Consider the following 15,000-nt stretch of genomic DNA (forward strand, 5'->3'; position numbering starts at 1 on the left):
CATCACAAAACATAAAATAAACATGTAAACTTGCATATCAGCCAATGGTCAAAAAATGAATAAATCTTAATTATAAATCCATTTCCCAGTGCAAGAATCTTAGAAACAATCAACAGAACCCCAGTGGATCCTTTCATAGATGGTGAAAGAAGGGTGCTAGAAAAAGTATCTACAAAATAAATTCAGTGTTTTCAAAACAACGAAATGCAATCAGTGGTCTTAGGCCAAAACCAACATGAGGGGGAATTTTTGGAAATCAATTCATAAACAAAAATCCAGTGCACAAGATTATTTTCAAACCTGAAACCATTGGGGACACAAAATGAAAGAAAAGTGTCAACTTTCATAGGAATCAGAATAGGGTGCACTGCACATGAAAAAGCCAAAATCATTAGATAATATATAAAATCATTCCACACTAAATATGCATATAAGGCAAAAACTTGACATCTACCACCACCAGGGTCCTTCCCCGTAAAGGAGTGATGAATTCTGAAGCACCACATCTCATGAAAAAAGTCTTAAGAATTAATTGATTAAATATCAAATAATTTAAACTTGAAAGGTCCTGTGGTCTTTCAGATTTCATCTCCATACAAAGTCAGTCACCAGCCCAAAATACAAGAAGCAAAATGAGAAGGGAAATAACTTCACTTGCTGGGAAGCTACAAATGTAAAGGAAACTACTAACTATGCACACAATGTACATCACTTGGGAAGCCATTTGGGAACTAGTTTTGTACTGAGATGTGGGGGAAACATTCCTTGGCAAACTCAATGGCAAGGCTTTCAAACACTGGTCATCTTCTGTACTTTTCTTTGTACACTTAGTCCTTGAGAGTTCACTTTTGCTTTCACAACAGGTACATATGGAACTACATGCAGAATGCAACTTTGGCTCAAAATATACGTTTCTTGATTCTTTGCTTTGGGTGCTTAATAAGTATGTCTCATTTTTTGTCGAAGACATATCTGACACAAGCTTCACTTTGGGAGAACGAGGTGGGTCTTGAAACTTGGGAGATAAAGCATTATCAAAGGAGGATGCATGATCAGAATGGGTTTCACTGCTAATCATCGGAGTCACCTGCCTATGGGACATAGTTTTGGTTTGGGGCAAGACTACATTATCAAGGCAGATGCTGCTTTCCTCTGCTTCAAATTCGTTCTCCTGTCCACTGTGACTGGAAATGTGGTCTAAATCTGGTGAAAGTACAACCACATCACAGACATTACTCTGCTGCTGAGAACCTTTACACGGGAGTATGTGGGAGGAAATACTACATAAACGGGGAAATAAGGCTGGAGATGAATAAACAATGGAAGCCACCTTTGATGTAACACTGGAAAGAGTTGACTTATGAATTGAACTTGAGACTGACGAGTCTTTGGAGCTGTTAGGTGATACAACATCTGTGATGTGACAAAGTGGTTCATTGATTTTAGAGTTTGTGTATGGGGGTATTACTGATGTCACACAGGGTAATGATGATGATCTAGTCTTTGAGTCAGATGTGGGTGGTGATGGTACTGAGGGAAACTGATCTCGCCTAGTGTAAACAGCAGTGGTTTGTCCCTTATTGAAAGCACTCCTGTAGCTTCTAAAGGGTCTTCTTTGAGTAACAGACATAGAAGGAGTACTTAATAAACTTGGTATAGAAGCTACTGACTGTAACAATGGTTGAGAAGATATTAAACTAACTGGCAATCTCTGAGAAGCTGAAGATGTAAATCCAAGTTCATGTGGTAAATCAAAGGGTGGTGAAATATTTCGTACAGCTAGAGATAATGAACTTATTGGTTTCTGCGACTCTGCAGCTGGCAGAATGTTGGAATGTGAAAAAAATGGAAAACATGGTGAAGAATGCAGATAAACTGTTGATGAGGATGACAGACAGTCGGCATTTGGTTCAACAGCTGTTGAAGTAGAAAGAGTCATGAATGATGAGAGGGAATCTGTCAAGGAGGCTGACTGATGGTGTGACATATCTAATGAACTGGTCTCATAGTCTGATGTTTTTCGTGAACTACAAGTCAACTGCATTGTGGGTAATGAAACTGCTGGTGTTGATTCAGGCCGTACAGGAGATGATGATGGCAGGGTAATTTTTGATATGGTCTGTGATAATCCTGGGGTAGAATGAACACAGGGAGATGAAACTGTTGACACAGAAGGTGCCAAAACTTGGGAACTATTACTATTATATACAGCTATTGTATGGTCCTTGTTAAAGGCACTCCTATAAGCTTTTGACATACTGGAAGCATTTGTTATAAAACTATTTTTGCTTTTCCCACTATGGATTATGCAATGAGATGGAATTAAGTTTCTTTTCATACCACAATATTCTCTATCTTCAGATAAACTGGAGTCAGTTGCATGCTTATATGGTTTACTGGTTAATGAATCACACTGCCCTAAAATCACAGATCCTGATGATGAGGATGGTATTAAATATGGCAATGAGGCAGGGGATGAATACACAATGGAGGCTGAATTTGGTGACACAATGCTGGAAAAGGTATCAGTAGAAAGTGATATGGAAGGATATATGTTGTGAGATGATGTAGTGGTTGTGGCATAATGGGCAGGTAAACTGGGAATTCTGTATGTTGCTGTTGTGTATCCTCTGTTAAAAGCACTCCTGTAGACTGGAGCTGATGGTGCCAATGTATCTCTTTCACTTTCATCTTTTTGTGAATGTGTCACTGAAAGTGTAACAATGGGAACAGATAACACTGATGATGATTGGGGAGGAAGTAAAGAGGTATGTGCAGAAACACATGTTCTATCTAACTCAGCTTCAAACACTGAGTTCTCTGACTCAATGCCAACAGCGCCTACCATATTGTCATCCTGTGAAGCTGATGGAGACACAGGAATGCCCTCTTCATAGTGAAGGAGAGGCAGCATGTCTGTGTCAAATTCCAATGAATCTAGAGAGTAAGAGGAAGAAGAACCAGAAGAAGAATCAGCCAAATTAGCTGGTGTTATAGAGTCCTCAGAAAGGGAAAAAGGTTTATTTTGAAAAGTGGATATTATGCAAGGGACAATGTCTGGTATTATCATAGGGGGTTCAGAAACTGCACCAAATGGATGAGACAGGACAGGCAATTCAGAGAAAAGAACTGGGTTTGACATAATCTGTGAAGAGGAACCGAGTAGTGAGGGGACTGTCACATATGTGGCCCTTGCACCAGTTGGCAAAGTGGAAGAAGACACCAGGTTTTGGGTATCTGATAAATCAGACAAAAACGAAGTTTCAACATCAGGATTAACTGCAGATAATGGTTCTAGAACACATAACTGTGAGGATGATGGATTTGTGACAACTGAAGGCCAATATTCTGAAGTTGGGACAATGTATGACATGTTCGAGGTAAAAGAAATTTCCTGCATGTTTAATGAAGTTGAAACAGCTATCTGTGTATTCAGTGTTCTTGATGATGCATTCAGGGAACTTGATACAACTGGTAATGCATTTTCTGAAGCCAAAACAACTGAGGGGACCGATAAGGATGGAGGAAGTGCTTCCGTGTTTGATACTGTTGGAAAAATAGGTGGACTTGAAACAACAGAAATCGGGTTCAAAGAGGTTCGAATTGGTGAAGAGATTGATGCTGTAGTAGGGACTGAACCTAGCATATATGGAGATGATTTTTCAAAAATTAAAGAAACTGGTGTTGATATTGATAAAGCTGATATTGAACAAGTTGAAACAAGGGGTGTTGAGTCTTCTGCAATCGGAACAACTGATGAGATTACTGATACCTGAGCACATGGTGACAAGACTGATGGTTCTGAAACACTGTGTGGCAATGTTACCGATGGAACACTTAATGACAACAGTGGTGAAAGTTGAATACCTGAGTTTTTTCCTGAGGTTGATGAAGGAACAACTAATGGTGGGAATGATACACTTGGTGGTGGAGAAGTGTTAATTGCAAAACTTACTGGAGATTTAGCAAATGAAGGAACACTACATGGTAATTGTGAATCTAATGCAGTTAAGTCATCTAGTGGTTGTAAGGAAAATATATTTTGGGCACTTGACTGCAAAGGTACAGAAGTTTGTGTATTCAGTGTTGAATTTAGTGGGCTAGAAATGACTGGTTTTAATGTTGTGGAGGTTGAAAGGATTGGCAATGAGCTGAACATGTTAGGAACTGAAGAGACTGGCAAAGTTGGAATAAAAGGTGTTGTACTGGCTGAGTATGTATCCACTGGTGACAAGACCAGTGGAAATGGAACCATGTGTGAGGGGATTCCTGAGGTCGGAATAATGCTTGCGCTTGAGGATGTTGTTGTATGTAGTAATGATGAAGATGTCAAGTTAATCAGTTGTGGTTCATAGCTTGATGATTCAGACAATGGAGTCGAGATGCTGACAAATGAGTTTAGCAAGGCTGGAACATTGACTGATGAACGTATTGAAGCTAAACCATCACTTGGTTGTGAGGACAATACACCTTGGGTAGTTGGTTGTGAAGATAATGAGACTTGGATAGTAGACAATGGGTTAAACAAGGCTGGGAGATTCTTGGGTGAGGCTAACAAGACTGGACTTGTGTTACTAGAAGATGAATTTAGTAAGGGGGAGACAGACTCAGGGGAGGCTGAGAATGAAGATGATGAAAAAGTGGACAATGAGTGTGAAGAAGATAAGACTGAGTCACTTGGTATTGAAGTACCTAAGTCATTTAATGATAAAAAATCAGATTCATTCATCAAGGGTGGGATGGCACAATCCCAGGATTGTGGTGAAGTTACACACATAAGAATACTCTGCTTTGAAGACGATAATGATGTTGGTACTTGACTCTCTGTTGTCATATAGAAAGGTGAGAAAGAGACAGGTGGTGAAGATGAGTTGGTGATCGTAATTGGTATTGGTATTGAAGCGACTGACATGACTTTTGGTAATGGATGTGAGGGAAAACAAAGCAAAGGGGACGAGGTTTTCACACAAGTAAAAGCAGAGTCTTGAGACTGATCATGAGACACACTGTCAGAGGAATGGTTAGCAGACACAGTACAACGACCGGATACAGGGTTTTCTTCTGGGGACATAGGACTGCTGCAAGCTAAAGGTGGTGTTACATTGCCAAAAACTCTCTGAAAAGTCACAGAGTTTGGCAAGGAAGTTGTCGCCGACAACAGGGTACAAGGAGCACGGCAGAGGGGAGGGACTGGGGTGGGGGAGGGGTTATAGGAAGAGTAGGGTGGGGGAGAGATGACGACAGTAGTGTTCTGGGCTGGACTGGTACTACCTAACGCTCCCTGGGAAAGGACACGAGTAGGAAACAGGACACGATGGGACAGGACACCTACAGTGATGGTCTCTACAGTGCGGGTTCGGGAAGTGATGGCCTGAGAGCTGATCACCTCGGCATTCTCCTCGTCAATAAGCTCTCCTCCCAGCACAGACACCTGGCGGAAATCAAAGCCACACACTTGAGGGCTTGGTCAGCAGAGCGCACATGGCAAACTTGCATGACAATGGGTGTAAAAAAAAAGGGGGAGAGGGGAGAAAAAAAAAATGAAAAAAAAAAAAAGAAAGGCAATGAACTATTAGCGCATGATTGAGTGGCTGTGAATGAGTGAAATAAGAGCAAAAACTAGTAGCACTACCAGCCTACTGACATGTGGAAACTAAAAATATTAAAAAATAATAATAGTTATTCAGTCACTGATATCAATAATTACAGAAGTTTGTTGAAGTAAAAGACAAAGAAAAAAAAAAAAGAATAAGAATAAGAACAGGAAGAAGAAAAAGAAAGAGGCAGGAGGAGGAGGAGAGGGAGAAGAAAGAGAATGGGGAAAAAGGAGAGGAAGGAGAGAACAGTGCGAGGAGGAGAAGGAGAAGGAGAAGGAAGAAGAATAAAGAACAATAATGCTGATATATGTATAACTGAATGTCAAGTAACTTAGCCTCATTTATATCCATGTTTGGAATGTGTTTGCATGTATAAATATAAATATAAATACAAATACAAATATAATTATAAATAAATATATATATATATATATATATATATATATTATAATATATATATATATATATAATATAATATTATACATTACATATACATATACATATACATATACATATACATATACATATAATATACATATACATATACATATACATATACATATACATATATATATATATAATATAATATATATATATATATATATATAAATATATATATATATTATATATATATATTATATATATATATAAATATATAATATATAATATATAATATATAAATATTATAATATATATAATATATAATATATATATATATATAAATATATATATATATATATACATATATAATATATACATATATATGTATATATATATATATATATATATATATATATATATATATATATATATATATATATATATAATATATTTATATATATATATATAAATATATATAAATATATATAATATATATAAATATATATATATATATATATATATATATATATATATTATATATAATATTATATATATATATATATACATATATGTTATCATTACAATAATAATAATGATAATAATAATAATAATAATAATAATAATAATAATAATAATAATATGAGTAATTATAATGATACTCATTATGATAACAACAAATAATGACTGATCATCAAAATCATGATTCTAATGACTGAAAATAACAATAATAATAGCAAAACCACAAACAAAAAATAATAATTAGTACCAGTAACAGTAGTAATGCTGGTAATAGTAGTAGTAGTACTAGAATCTGTTTGTTCTGACCAGTCCACAGATTAGTGCAAGTTTTAGCTTTATGTGGCAACTGCCCATTACTGGCTCCTGACTGACTGAATAAATCAACCTTGCTTATATTATTGGTTCACTGTGACAAATATTCAAACTAACAATTCAATAAAATATTTGACTACGTAGATATACAAAGAACCCTTACACATCATATTTAAATCCAAAACATGCTGATTACGACTTATATTGTACAATGCAAAAACATGTATTTAAGAGAAGCTAATACCAAAGACTCTAGCCTGATCACACACACGCAAACAACAGGCTTTAAATAATTATTCTTTCCTTTCATGTATATTAAAAAACATCTGGATATGCAAGTGCACATAAAAAAGGATTTTGATAATTGAATGCATGTAAAATAGATACGTAATATTTGAAATAACACTCATCTTATCATCAAATATGATCTAGAAAATACTGATGATTTGTTGGTATTCATTTATCTTCCCACCACTGTCCTGTGGCTGTAATGCAGCTTTACTTTAGCCCTATTTCAAGTCATCTCGAATCTTACCCATGTAATAGGCATGCAGTAAATTATCAAGATGCCCTTTATTTGGATTTACACAGAGATGTCTTTCAATATACTGAAAATCAGAGAAAGATTTGTAATTCAAAGCTCACTGTTTATTTGTCTATGGTAGAAGCTTGTCTCTTTTGTGCTTGCATTGCATGATATTTGCCTGTTTGGGATATTTATATATACAAATGTGTACAGATATCTATGTCAAATATATTACTAAATCATTTTGAATATCTATCACATCTAACAAATAATAACAGGCGAGTTAATTTTCAGCCAATCATGAGCCAGTAATGTGCATGTGCTAAATCACCAATAGGCTGTGGACAGGTCAAATGAAACAGACTACAGAAATAGTAGTAGTACTAGTACTATTAATTGTAGTAGTAGTAGTACTATTAATTGCAGTAGTAGTAGTACTATTAATTGTAGTAGTAGTAGTAGTAGTACTAGTAATTCTAGTAGCAGTAGTAGTACTACTAATTGTTGTAGTAGTAGAAGTAGAAGTAGAAGTAGTAGTAGTACTAGTACTTGTAGTAGTAGTACTAGAAATAAAAGTAATAATAGTAATAGTTGTAGTAGTGCCAGTAGTAGTAGTAGTGATGATAATAGTAGTAGTAGTAGTAGTAGTAATAATAATAATGATGATAATAAAAATAATAACAATAATAATAATAAGAAGAAGAAGAACAACAACAACAACAACTTCAATAACAACAACAACAACAATAATAATAGTAATAGTAATAGTAATAATAATAATAATAATAACAATAATAATAATAATAATAATAATAATAATAACAGTAGTAGTAATAATAATAATAGTATAATTATAATAATAATAATAATCTGCAAAAATAGTAGTAGTTGTACTAGTATCAGTACTTTGGGAACTAATAACAACTAGTACTAATGATAAAAAAAGAGCAATAAAAATTATATAATCAAGATCAAATAATAATGAAAAAAATACAATTAATATTAGAAAGAGTAATAACAATGAAAAAAATAAAAATAAAATAAAAGCAACGATATAGTGGGTTTACTCGAGAAATGTCTCGGGTCCTGCTTCTTGACATGACATATTGGCGATTGTCTAACTATAGCATTGTCCTGCAGAGAAGTATATTGCATTTCATCGTCAACTCCTTGTTCGTTTTGTTTTCATTTAAGCTCTTGCCAAAAATATATATTAAGTATACTATCATCACATCAGATAATTTGACTACCATAATAGTAAAATCCTTTAATTTTTTTTCATTAAAAAAAAATTGGCAGGTTAAAAAGGGATAAAGATTAATGATTGCTAATTTTTAAAAAAAAATTAAAACCAGACAAATTCATTTTCTATCCTCCATTTCACAAAAATTGCAACATTCAGAAGCTAAACAATTATTTTTACTAATATTACCTTTCATCCAAAAGAAAAAATTGATTCTTACAAGAAAAATAAGACAGAAAAAAATATCATTACTTTTGTTATGACTTAGTCAACAGTCAATGGTTCGTGATTATAAACTCTAATTATCGGAATATTGTGTTTGTCTGAGATGTTTTTTACAACTTCCGAGTGTATTGAAAGTCAATTGCAGAATCAATAACCATTTTCCCAAAACAACGGTTTACAACAACAGGACTATGTCACTTTTCACATCCACACAAAAAATATTAATCCGGGTCAGATGAAACGTGTGATGACACTCATTCAAAACACATTTAAGTAAAATTCTTAAAACAACAAGTGAAATAATATATAACAGTGTGTAGAGGAGTGTGCTGATCTGCTTCAGCTGAAGGTAATCATGTAACAGCATTGGTCTCAAGACTGCTCCTAGTAACTAATTATGAAACAAGGTAAAAAATGAGGGGGCGGGGCTTAAAAGACATTTTCCTTCCCAAGTAATCCCACTATATCCTATGAGTAACAATGTTAAATATATAACGATAAAAGTCTAACTGAATTAGCACATCAACAAATAAAAAGTAATTATAATATATATAATTTCTAAAGATATGTAAGGAATAAAACTGTAATAATAATGATAATAATAATAGTAATAATAAGGAAAATAGTACAACATAGAAGATGAAGAGGAAAAATGTTAATACTAAACAATATAAGTAACATACTGATAATGTTGCACATGATAATGATAACTGTAACACAAACAGCAATATAACATTGTACATCTACAGCTGTATTTAATATTCATATCATCAATAATTGTATATGATGTATGCACAAATCTTTGTAAGGATAAAATGGACATGACATGAAAGTGTCAAAACAGGATCTTCTGTGATATCAATAAGTGAATTAGTAAATGCTCATGTAAAAACAATATCATATTCAACTAAATGAATGTCAGTTACACTATCCAAATAACAGAAAAAAAGAATAAAAAAAGAAAAACAAAAAATCAAAGAGGCTGCACAAGTTTTTTACCTACAAAGCTAACTCTTCTGTATTTATATTTAAGGAGATGCTCATGCAATCTTTATCCATGCATACAAAAATAAAACAAAAGGTAAATAATGCAAACAAACAAAAAATAAATAAGTACCACAAGACACTGCTACCATCTTGGGTGCAATTCCCTTTTCTTTATGAATAAATAAATACTGATAAAAAAGGATGCAAAGACATTTCTCATAATGCAGCCTCAAACAACATTACACAACAAACATTACCAAGCAAGAGAGAGATATAGAGAGGGAGAGAAAGATAATAGTTTGCTTGCATACTCCACAAGACTCTCTCAAAGTGCATCAAACTAGTGCAAAATAAAAAATGGAACAAAAATGTATATGTCGAAGAGCCAAATGAGTCGTGATGTTCTCCCTCCACCAACCAACCTTGCGCAACTCCGTCTCTACCACAGGGGGGGTTTCCACGCTCATGGTGGAGGTGTCGACGCCACTAGCGTCAAACATCTGGGCCTCAGTCGGTACAATGCCATCCTGCGGAGAGAATCGTTTTTTTTTTTTTTCCTAATTCATTTCTTGGGGGGGGATCGAGAGGGCCTCTTTACTCACCTTTCTCTCCTTGGGCGAAGTCATTATCAAGTTTTGGCACTGGGAAACTTGGCTGAATACCTTCTTTCTTTTCTATCTCTTTATCTTTACTCTTCATAAAACTCCACTTCCCATATTTCATTATGGGTACCTTCTCTTTTCAAAATGGCTAAAAGTGCAAAATTTGACAATCTTGAGATGTATTCATATATTACTACCAATGGGCATGAACTTTCTCTCATAAACTTGAGAAGCCCCTCCCCCTAAATCCTGATATTTGGGGAAGTCTTACCCTATTGAGGGAAAAAAAAAGTCTATCTGTAAGGGGAAGATTATGCCATCAAAATTGCCACTGAAACATTTGCATCTTATAGATTTTCTCTGATCTTTTATTTTTTTTCTATACTTTAATCTCACATTTTCTTTCTTCCTTATGTTTCATTATGGTATCTTTTGGTTTCTAATAGAGAAAAAATAGCTGAGATTCAAGATCTAAAGGTTGAGAAAATTAAAGCGTTAAAATTTTACTGTCTTAGCTCAAAACAAAACAAAAAAAAAAATCACTTGAAGAAATTGTCCTTCAAAGTGTGGGATTATGGTTACTTTCTATCTTATTTCAAGATTACCCTATATACACCAAACTAGATTAACACAAAACAAAATGTAAAAAAATGAAGGCTTCATGATAACATAGTTAATAACATTAAATAATTATCTATATAAGAAAAAAAAAAACATTTTCACAGAACCAGTAAGACAAAAATAACTTTAATTTCTTTTTCTTTTTTTTCCATTTCACTTTTCAAAATCATGGATGCTTCCCAATGCAACAAAACAGAAACTAAAGAAAGAAAGAAAAAAATAAAATAAACAATGAAAGATGACTGAAACCATAAAATAATCATAAAACCAAAAACTAACCTTGTTGACAAAATCATAATCAGAGTCCAAGGGATCGACTGAGGTGCCTGAATCGTCGCTTCCGCTGGAGAGGGTTCGGGCACGTGCATTGCCGCTAAAGCCTCCCGGGGGGTAGTAGGGGGTAGCAGCTTGGCCGCCCTGACCCTTCACGCCACAAGGAAGAATTCAGCAAGTCGGGGGTTAATGCGAGGGTTATCACATGCAGGGCGGCAGGAACTAGGCATTTACGCTCTTCTCTTATCTCTAAGTCTTTTACTTTTCTTTTTCTTTCATCATCTTTTTCTTTTATTAACTAACCATTAAAACCTGAGAAGGAGCCTAGTACTGGGGAAAAGGGGAGTGGGTGGGAGGGGACTACAGATGCTATCAGTAAGGCTATTCTTCTTTTAGTAACTTGTGGGAGGCAGAAGGGGGATATAAATGTATTTATACAAAATAAAACAAGAAGAAAACATGCATTTTGAATTAGATACAAATTATACTGAGGGTCAAGTAATAACACTGAAAACATGAAAATATTTTTGATAAATAAAAGAGCAAGCATTAATCTAATTTCAAAACACGCATAAACAACAATTCTACCTAATATGGCATGACTTACAAATAATGTTCCTGGAGAGAGCAGCTAAGCCAAATAGACGTAAATTGCTTATTTCAATCATATGGCATTCACTAAAGCTTATTTTTAAGACAAGCTGTTGCAAGATTACATCAGCATCACATTTACATGTTGACAAAGACAGTAATGCTCTTTAATATAAAAACTCTTCATATTGTCTTTTCTCATGCTAATTCTGGCAATCCATCAATCTTCAAGCTCATCTACATGCAATTAAGAAATGTAAAACAGAAAATACCTATCACATAAAATTCAGAAAAATAAGAAAGTGGGAGAAAAAAAAAGTACGACAACTAAGGAAGTCTAATTCTCGATTAAAACACTAAGACTTGAAAATCGCAGCCGCATCACCACACTCCGACTGCCCTACTCTCGCTTTACTCATCTTCCCTTCCTTGCTCATCTGACCTTAAGCCTCACCTGCTTGTCAATGGCTGCTGCATCCTGAGGCGCGATGGAACGCGACTGCTTCTTCACCTCCTGTGTCACCACTGTCTGCTCCTGCGTCGTGCCAGTCGTCATGGTGGTTGATGCAAAGGTCTTCTCCTGGACCTGGAATGGGGAGGGGAGTCAAAGAGTTACTACAGGTAAACTGAGATATCTTTGTGGTTTGTGTCTTTTGTACAGCAAGGGAGAGAAGAGAAAGAGATGAAAGCTGAGAGAAAATGTGAAGAGGATAGAGAAAGGAAGATAGAGGGGAGGAGGGTGGGAAAGAAAAAGGAAGGGGAAAGAGAGAGGGAGGGAGGGAGGGAAAAAAGAGGAGAGGGAGGCGAGGGGGAAAAAGAAAGAAAGAGAGAAAGAGAGAAAGAAAGAAAGAAAGAGAAAAGGAAAGAAAGAGAGAGAGAAAGAAAGAAAAAAAGTGTGTGTGTGTGTGTGTGTGTGTGTGTGTGTGTGTGTGTGTGTGTGTGTGTGTGTGTGTGTGTGTGTGTGTGTGTGTGTGTGTGTGTGTGTGTGTGTCTGTGTGTGTGTGTGTGTGTGTGTGTGTGTGTGTGTGTGTGTGTGTGTGTGAGTGTGTGTGTGTGTGTGTGTGTGTGTGTGTGTGTGTGTGTGTGTGTGTGTGTGTGTGTGTGTGTGTGTGTGTGTGTGTGTGTGTGTGTGTGTGTGTGTGTAATGTGAGTGTAGTACGAGTGTAGTGTGAGTGTAGTGCAAGTGTGTCAGTGTGTGTACACAAACACCTGTTCACACATGTGCAAGGAGAACCAAATCCCCAGGCCCCACTCCCAAAATTTTCTCACATCCTTAATAATTCTGCCGCCTCACCCTATCCCAATCCTTCACTCCCTCCCTATCCTTTTCTTCTCCCTCCTGTACATGAGAACATACCTGTTGCGTCCGTTCCTTGGTGCTCTTGTCCTCCATGCTCTGGGCCGTGATGGTGGTAACAGTTGTAGCTACAACATGAGGCTTCTCTCCCTCACCCTCAGCATGCTCAGCCTGCAGCAAACCCATGAAGTCAAAAAGGCTATGTACATGCATCATTCAGCCAGACAAATGGGCTTGGGATTAATTTTTTTTCAGCGCTAAGATGCAGTGCTGAGGATGAATAGCTTAAGGAAAACACAGTATTGAAACTTAAGCACTGAAGCGAGTGACCACACCTCAATGACAGTGTGTTTATTTTTTTATATACATGTCTCTAGCTGATTTATTTGAGGCAATTTAAAGTTAAAATAAATAAAATGAGGCAATCATGTTTATCTTAACAATTGACATAAAATGGAATTGATTCAATATCTACTCAAAAATATTTATAAAAGCTACATGCTTTCTCTAGCTTAGCTCTAAATCTGAGAACATGCTCACTAGCAAGGGATTCAGCACTAAAAGGATGCATGACAACAATGAAATCTAAAATCAACAAAAAAATATGACATTCAATACAATTTCATGATGCAATACAAATTAAGTTCCGCCTCTTCAGAGATAGGGAGAGATGGAGAAAAGGAAAAAAAAAACAGTACAAGTGGATTCCCACCTTTTGGCTCTGAGTGTTCAACTCAACCTCTCCCGTCCCCAGGTCTTCCACTCTCTGGACAATGTCCTCTGAGACCCCCTCTGCATCTTGCACGAAGGTCTTCTTGGTGGTGGTTTTGACGATTTTAGGTGCAGTAGATGAGGCCGAGTCCAAATCTCCTCCTGCGCCCTCTACAGAGGCCTGAGCAGAGGGATCCACCATCAGCTCCGAGGCCGAATGGTCAGCTGTGAATGAGGGTTCACTGGTTGCCGCAGGATTCACAATCAGGGATGTGTTTGAGTGGTCTGCAGCGTACGATCGGTCTGAGGCCACCATGGATGCATCGATGTCCCTAGGCTCAGTACCCTCACGGTTCTCTATCACCACACTCTCATCCGAGCTGTCATCTGAACTGTCACTTGAGCTGTCACTGCTACTGCTACTGCTGCTGGTTGAGGCCTTGCGATCCCTGCCTCCAAAGATTCCAAACCGACCCTTCTTCTTCCCCTTCTCTTTCTTGTCCTTCTCCTGTTTGGCTGCAGCCTTCTTGTCCTTGTCCTTGTCCTTGCCTTTGTCTTTAGATTTCTCTTTCTCCTTGCCCTTATCTTTCTCCTTCTTATCTTTGCCCTTCTTGTCTTTCTTGTCCTTGTCCTTGTCCTTCTTGCCCTTCTTGCCAGCCAGGAATCCAGCCATGATGCCTGTAGAGTCAGCAGATGTGTTCAACATACTCTCATCAACTGAGGTCTCTGGCAATGTTGTGTCTGGAGATGACAAACCCTCATCACCTTCCCTGGCCCCAGAGCCAGGACTGTGTTCCAACTGGCTTGTCTTGCGCTTCTCAGCTGTCTCAACCACCTTGGAGTCCTCCCCAGGAGCATAGTTGAAGGCCTGGGCCTGTGCCCGCCGCTTCTCCACCACCATTGGGTCATTGATGTCACCCTGGTTCTCCCCAGCTGCACCCTCATACTTGAAGCCATGGCCGGTAGGGCTGTAGGGCCTCCTAGGCTCCGTCTCTAGCTCCTCGTATGAGTACTGCCGAGTGAAGGGGGGAGAGCCAGGAGAGCCAGCTGCTTCAGTCGCACTTGGGTTCTGGAAGACTGTGCGGTGTGTCTTGACAAGGGGGTCAGCTGCATTA

At 36.8% G+C, this 15,000-nt stretch overlaps 1 protein-coding gene across 32 annotated transcripts in view; it reads right to left on the reverse strand.

Annotated features, from left to right (window-relative positions):
• The window catches only part of cora (erythrocyte membrane protein band 4.1 like coracle), a 67,264-nt gene that overhangs the window by 1,881 nt on the left and 50,383 nt on the right, over positions 1-15,000 (reverse strand). For 24 of the 32 annotated variants that reach the window (XM_043012076.2, XM_086552148.1, XM_043012095.2 and 21 more), the window contains 6 exons: positions 13,887-15,000; positions 13,235-13,345; positions 12,332-12,463; positions 11,293-11,436; positions 10,213-10,317; positions 5,333-5,431 (listed from right to left, as the gene is read on the reverse strand). The exon at positions 13,887-15,000 is cut by the window's right edge and continues 110 nt beyond it. In XM_043012076.2, coding sequence (XP_042868010.2) covers positions 5,333-5,431; positions 10,213-10,317; positions 11,293-11,436; positions 12,332-12,463; positions 13,235-13,345; positions 13,887-15,000 — 1,705 coding nt within the window. The remainder of the gene's footprint in view (positions 1-5,332; positions 5,432-10,212; positions 10,318-11,292; positions 11,437-12,331; positions 12,464-13,234; positions 13,346-13,886) is intronic. The other 8 variants (XM_043012086.2, XM_086552142.1, XM_086552161.1 and 5 more) reach the window with 4 other exon arrangements.

The sequence above is a fragment of the Penaeus japonicus genome, unplaced genomic scaffold (assembly GCF_977035675.1).
Source record: "Penaeus japonicus unplaced genomic scaffold, GWHDUDI00000001_assembly GWHDUDI00000026, whole genome shotgun sequence".
Lineage (NCBI taxonomy): Eukaryota > Metazoa > Arthropoda > Malacostraca > Decapoda > Penaeidae > Penaeus > Penaeus japonicus.